This window comes from Opisthorchis viverrini (assembly GCF_000715545.1).
Source record: "Opisthorchis viverrini unplaced genomic scaffold opera_v5_167, whole genome shotgun sequence".
Classification (NCBI taxonomy): Eukaryota; Metazoa; Platyhelminthes; class Trematoda; order Opisthorchiida; family Opisthorchiidae; genus Opisthorchis; species Opisthorchis viverrini.
The window spans coordinates 908,990-915,746 of record NW_008751825.1 but is presented as its reverse complement, the minus strand read 5'-3'; the positions used below and the strand labels follow the sequence as shown (position 1 = coordinate 915,746).

General features: G+C 44.9%; 3 protein-coding genes across 3 annotated transcripts in view; 2 read left to right on the top strand and 1 right to left on the bottom strand.

Annotated features, from left to right (window-relative positions):
* Positions 1-971, top strand: part of T265_07393 (hypothetical protein) — a gene marked incomplete at both ends in the record, with an annotated part of 9,335 nt that extends 8,364 nt beyond the window's left edge. Inside the window, one exon of the mRNA XM_009172897.1 lies at positions 795-971. Within this exon, the coding sequence (XP_009171161.1) occupies positions 795-971 (177 nt within the window). The remainder of the gene's footprint in view (positions 1-794) is intronic.
* Positions 972-3,450: 2,479 nt separating this feature from the next.
* T265_07392 (hypothetical protein) lies at positions 3,451-5,599 on the top strand (the record flags this gene model as incomplete). The annotated part of the gene is made up of 3 exons (XM_009172896.1): positions 3,451-3,587; positions 4,863-5,003; positions 5,500-5,599. The coding sequence occupies 3 exons, from the start codon at positions 3,451-3,453 to the stop codon at positions 5,597-5,599; spliced, it is 378 nt and encodes a 125-aa protein (XP_009171160.1).
* Positions 5,077-5,262, bottom strand: T265_07391 (hypothetical protein; the record flags this gene model as incomplete). Its single annotated transcript, XM_009172895.1, has 1 exon — positions 5,077-5,262. One exon carries the CDS (start codon positions 5,260-5,262, stop codon positions 5,077-5,079), a length of 186 nt encoding a protein of 61 aa, XP_009171159.1.
* Positions 5,600-6,757: the final 1,158 nt, after the last annotated feature.

Genomic DNA, 6,757 nt, shown 5'->3' with positions numbered 1-6,757 from the left:
GGCGCAAACTTCACGAAGAATGTTCCTCCAGCCAACAGCGGTCATGTGGCTAACAGATAATTCCTCTGAGCAGAATTTGATTTTTTTCATAAACATCTCGTGCTTTTGGGGGTGTGAGGATGTTCTTCAGAAAAAACTCTGGTGGGACTGGTAGATGCAAAATCTGATACACCTGAGAAGCTAAACCTTGGTGAAATGGGACTTTTGATAGACCTGAGCCCGAATCTTTAGTGCTGAATGACGGTTTAACCTGAGGATGCTAGCTAGCTTTGAGAGGTAGTAAATCCAGAAACGCATGAGCAAATATATCATATTTTTGCAAGTTGTTTTGACCTCATCACTGACATTTACCTGCCCCACATTAGCCGTCTTTCGAGTCAAGGACAAAGGTGAGTTGTGATTTGATGGCATATAACGAATACGCTTTGCAATGATGCGGAGACCTCGTGAGAGGTATCCGGTTTCTTTTCTCGTTCACTAACGGAATATGAGTCTGGCTATTGAAGTAACCTTCAGAAGGGTTCAACTCATATAGATTTTAAAACCAAAAGTGCAAAGTTTCTGTTTTGGAGATTTTTCCAATTTAACGGCGGTTAAAAACGTACTTTTACGCTGCAACTGACTGGAACTTTCTTGGCTATTGAGCGTGGAGCGTCCAATTTGGTGATGCTGCGTTTGAAGCCGTCAAAGTATCAACCTACACGCATAAAGCCGGCGTCTCCCGGGAGGGGGGGGGTACTCAAGGTATCATCAGTCACCTGGCCTTAGAAGCTGCAGTCGCTCATTCGCTTAAGCATGATAAGAAATTGAGTGAAAACAACGCAATCGATCATACGTCCAAAGCCTCGGTCACTTCCATTCATTATGTAGAAAAATCCAAAGTTCAACAGAAAAACGTGAAAGCGGTGTTTGATTTGAGGACTCTGAAAGGACAGGTTTCAATCCCGCTGAGCTACTTAGACAAGCGATAAACGCGCGAAGAAATTCACAGCCTTGCTAAGCTGGATGTCTACGAACAGTGGTCAACCGTGCCTTGCGTCTCCGTGTTTCACGGTAGATAGTGCTTTGTTGGTTCAATAAAAGGCTTGCATCGTAAACTCGGATTGACGCTTTTTTCCAGTACAGAATATCCATCAGAGTTGATTGGCTTTTCATGAAAGATGATCCGGTAATCTGGAAAGTGGGCAAAAGGTTACGAAACAAAATAGTGTAACTGTTACTTCAAAACAACAGGTACCTGGGACAAGGAATTGTTCAGAGGAATAACTCCTGATTAGTTTTCGGACGAAGATTTCCAGACATATTATTTTTAATCAACCGTTTCAAATTCCCGCCAGCTGACGGCCAAAGCAAGCCATTTCTGTGGTTGTTCATCGGCTTCCTCACCAACCGCGGAGACAGCATCGCCGTCTCTTGACCATGCCTTCTCGTTTGATGACAGAACGTTTCCAAACCAACTGACAACACCAAAAGCGGACATATCGGGCTACCAGTGAAACGAAGAAGGTTTTTACCAACTGACCAGTTACAGACTATTAGGCAGGGAAGCAAAACTCTCATATGCATCTTGTTTACAAAACTTGAATATCCATCTTCTCTGTGAACGCGTCTTTCTGTACCTTCCTGGATACTCATTGACTGTTGCTCGAATCCAAGCAAATGACAAAGCGATTCCACAAATTCCGCAAAAGATCTCCCATTTCAAGAGACGCAAAGCGAATTCACAAGAATAAAAAATACTACTCGCGTGACTCCCCATCAGTAGTATCACCGTTACACCAGTAGCAAAACAAATCAAACGTAACTTGAACAATTCCTCAAAGCTTACACATAAGTTCAGTTCGTAGGATACAGCTTGACCTGATGGGTAAATTCAGCTTCCCTTGTAATTCAACTCGTAAGTCACTCAGGATGTGAACTCTTGTTTTTTTCGTTTCAGCTTACGAGAGGACCTGCCTGAAGATGAAGAAATCAAAGGAGAGGAAGACGACGAGGCTTGTTCGGCTTCCTATCTATCAGTCCCGTAAGTCCATGCCAGCTGGTACCTCGGTAAAAAGCAGCACAAAGCCCTTACCGCACCATTTTTTGCATTTGATGATGAAGTGCCTGCCCCACTGGCCACCCAGCATTGGTGGGGGTTTCAGTCACTATCTGGCTGTGCACCATGCGGGATCATCTCACTGAAAACTTCTTCCCACCTTGTCATTAGTCGATAAACATCTTTGACTGATGTAATGTGGGGGCGGAAGCAACATGTGCCTCAGTCGGTCGTTTCAGTCAGCCCTGACATCTTGCCGGATTATTTAAATTTTTCGATAAGTAAGGTGGTTCCCAACACAGACCACCGGAAGACCATAGCCATTGTGTTCCCTACGGAATTTTGATCAGATTCTCGAGTGGCTGTCAGTTCGGTTGTTTAATTTGATAAGAAACCTTTCCCATCATTTTCTGTTTATCTACTCACCTTTAGAGCCATAGTTCTCGACCAATCGGCAATAGAAATGAGCTCCTTCCAAGGTTCTAAATTACCATTTTCTCTTGTGAATTTCCACTTATCTAAGCAGGTACTGTTTGATACTTTCCATGGCCTTGAAACAAGGCTGCATTGCTGGACATTCTCTGTTTGATCTTCCTCTGAGGTGTTTTATTGATCGTCCTGAGGTTTATCACTGCTTGAAGAATTCGATCTATGGTAAAGTACTAGAAACATCTTTGATTAAAAAAACTGGTGACAAATAGGTCATTTGCCAGATCCCCTCTTGCTGCAAATAACTGTGCAATAGAGGTCTATCTCTGTTATATCTGCTGATTCGTCAATCTGTGGTATCTGCTGCTGACCCGCTCCAGTGCCTAGTGTCGGAGAGAAAAGACTCACAGAAGGGAACACAACAGCTGTATTCCGAACAAGCGAGTGAGTGAGAGAGCAAAAGTTACAACGGCCCCACGCTATTTAAAGGGGACTTTCTGACATTGATCCAGACTGTCTGATAGGCGTTAGTGAACACCCATCAACATCGATCGTGCCTCTGTGAAAAGCCTGAACGCTGATCACATTCGGTCGTGCTTCTGTGGCCGCAAGAACACTCATCAGGTCTTGCTGAATCGATTGAATGATTGATTGGCCTGGATGCTTGCCGGCTTTCCAGTTGAGTTTTTGGTGGAGCAGTAGGTTCCGGGCGTTCTGAAGTTGCTTTCAGGAATCTGACCTTCCTGATAATCTCATAAACATGTCCGTTGAGGAAAATCACAACCGGGGTATCTCACACAGAAAGAAACTAACCGGAATTCACACTTCTGGCATTTTTCACTGTTATATCTGCTGATCCGCCAATCTGTGGTATCTGCTGCTGACCCGCTCCGGTGCCTAGTGCCGGAAAAAAAGCCTCACAGAAGGGAACACAACAGCTACATTCCGAACAGGCGAGCACGAGAGCGTGAGTGCGCGAAAGCATGAGCGCGTACGAGTGCGAAAGTACAACGGTCTCAAGCTATTTATTGGACGAACACTGTCTAACTCGGTCCATTGCTGACGTACGTGGTCTGGCTTTGGTACGAGGCTGCGACGCGCTGCATATTGCGGGGGCGTTGTCTGAACTTGACCGACGCTGACTTGCGCTGCCTGGGCTTAATAGAAGGCTGTGACGCGCAGCCTATTGCGGGGGCGTCGGCTCAGCATCTAGCGGAGCTGAGGGTCTCAGTAGACTTCGGGCACTCGGTGGTTGCTTTCGGGAAGCTGAACTTCATGATATTCACCCTATGATTATGGGTAGGGTGTGGCCAAGTGTGTGAACTGAGTCAGTGTGAAATTAAATGCCAGTTGGGACAGGCCGAAGATACGTTCGATGTGACCTTCATCAGTTGATTCTGGCTCAGTACAGTAGGACTGAATGCAATAGGAGAACAGGAGAGTGCAAATGAACTGAGTGCATTGTATCGTCCATTAAACCAACTTTATTTTGGCACATCCGTATAACGCTTGTGGGCTGAATTCTGGCGAAATAAGCGAGTTCAGAACCACCTGTCAAAATCAATGACGACTTGCCAGTCCCCACTGATCGGGAGTTTTCTGGTGCCTGTAAACGCAAAATTGTTCTTCGATGAACTTCCCAAGATGAGGGGGTTGATTTCCAGGATAAAACAAGATAAATACTCACAAGAGGAGCAATAATAGTTCACCTGTCTTGTTTCCATGGTCACTGAAGAGACAAGGCAAGAGTTGACAAATTTTCATCGATTTCTACCAACTTCCCAAGGGTTTCTCGTACTTGTTCATGTATTTGAAACTCCGTTGCGCTGGAAAGTATTGTCCTCCTTATGCCAGTGTTTGTCACAATCATCCGGTTCTTCTCTGGTCCTGATAACTTGAACACCATGCAAGTACATCCGATTCCGGTGGCTCCTGGTTCATCAATTCAGTTCAGCGGTCGAGCTAGTCCGTGAGTTCTGCTTATCCGAGCCCGCGCCACACCAAGGCTTTGCAGACCGATGCCTACACCTGTCACACCCATGTAATAATGATGGGCGACTCTGTTGGTCACACTGTGTTCTCTTCGTCTTGCAGTAATGGGCTTTCAGCAGAAAAGTGCCTCATGGTCAAAAAGCGAAGAGTAACCTTGGTAGAAAAGAATGAACTGAACCTGTTGTATTTCTTCACCTGCCCTGACGCTACTGGGTTATAGTCATATTTGGTGTGACTAGATCATAGGATTCCATCAGTGGGCTTACCACATAAATTATGCACCCATACAACTTCTTTAATGTCACAGGAGAGGTCAAGTTCAAAGCAAATATAACCGCTTTTTGCCCGAGTGCTCGCTATCTGGGTTACTCACTGTCATCGTTTAACTTTTATTCCTCAAAAGGTACACCGAAGATCGGTTTCCGACAGGTGGGGATTCGGATGAAGAAGATGAGGCCAAAGGGAGGACTGGCGAGAATCCCGTACTCCTCCTCTGTCATTCTTGTATGGATCGAACTCGGACCGCATGTCAAACGATGTGGACGTGAGTATGAGTTTGTCGTAGCATTGGGAGAACAGGAGTGACTCGGGAATTTGTAGTGTGGTTTCTCACTGATTCAATTGGGGTTGACACTCCTTTGTTGCATTTGGTGCCTGGATTCTCGGGCTAGCGAGAGACCCACACACACTGGAATGGATTCTCGATTGAATTGAGAATTCTGATCACAGAATCCATCTCGTCTCGCGAGCGTACCAACAGACACATCAATCATACTGTCCAGCGGATCAACTGCTTTTTTCATGTTTACTAATTTTGTTTTTCAAAATGTGTTGAATGGCAGTGAAGTTTCTAATATCACAGTAGTCTCTGAAGGTTCAATTTCTTCTCGGGAAGTCGAATTGTGATATCTTTCCCCATTTCATTTCCTCTCCATTGAACTGCTCTGAGAAGTTCTTCATTTCGGAAGATCCTATTGCCAAAATGTCTTGAGCAGTTTGGAGATTCCAACAGATGTATTCCATTAGTCTGTTTGTCAAAGCACACAGGAAGAACTTCGCTACACTTCCCCGGGGTTGTATGCCATCAAACATGGTTTCTTTACAACATTCCGTGTGCTATCTTCAAACATGTGCACTTAGATGGAAATGTAATAATCGACCAATCAAATGTCCCGTGACATGTGCATCCTTCAGATGACTCGCAATCTGCCTATGTTAGTGAAATGCCATTTTTCGGTCCCGAACTAGAGGAACTAGCGCATATTATTAATACACTACTCGCAAGGTTGCTGAAAACTCTTGGACAATCCACGACCGGTTTCGCCCTTCTTGGGGCTCAGCAGGTAGGCACAGTCCCCGAGTTACCGTTAACCCAATTTGCACGAAATTAGGGAAATACACTCATTTGCAAACTAATTTGGTTTTTCGAAAGACTCACCTGGAACCCAGCTGAATCTCTCGTTTGTGATGTTTGGGTAGTTGTTGCAAAACTAATAATTTTCAAATCTTGTTTGCAAGCAGATACCTCAGCAACGGGCTGGGATCGATAAGCATGTCCCCCCTATCTAATTGTGGCACTGCAGCAACAACTCAATCGACCTGCACGAACATCAGCTCAGTTGTACCACATCGACAGTCGCGGAAGAATCAAAGACATTTATCCGTAGATCACGTACATGTGGCCGCGAACAATCAGCTATACGGTAACTCATCATATCGCTCCAAAATGCGGGTAACTGGGAGTAAATATTCCCACATCTCTGTTTCGTGATTGTCCGCCTGGTGAATTTTACAGCTAAATTTCAGTTCATCGTGTTTCCTACTTTTACCCATGTTTTGTCATCACCCTATAGCAAATGTCACGTGATGAAGATGCCAAAGAAAGTGTAAGTCACGCGCCGGCATGCCTAGCTCGGTAATTTTGGTCCCTATCGGTAGATTGTTCGTACTTGTTCTGGTGAATTTACAGCTAAGTTTCAGTTCATCGTGTTTCCTACTTTTACTCATGTTTTGTCATCACCCTATAGCAAATGTCACGTGATGAAGATGCCAAAGAAAGTGTAAGTCACACGCCGGCATGCCTAGCTCGGTAATTTTGGTCCCTATCGGTAGATTGTTCGTACTTGTTCAATTTCTCCTGTCATGGTTGCAAAGTTGAGCAGTTATGGCTCCCGCAAAGCAATCTGGGAAATGCGTAGGTGTCGCATAGATATTGCTCCAGCTGGTTAGGTGGCAACTCCGTCCAACTAAATGATCTCTGAATTCGAGCAGATCATTTTTGTGGAATCCAGGACGCAA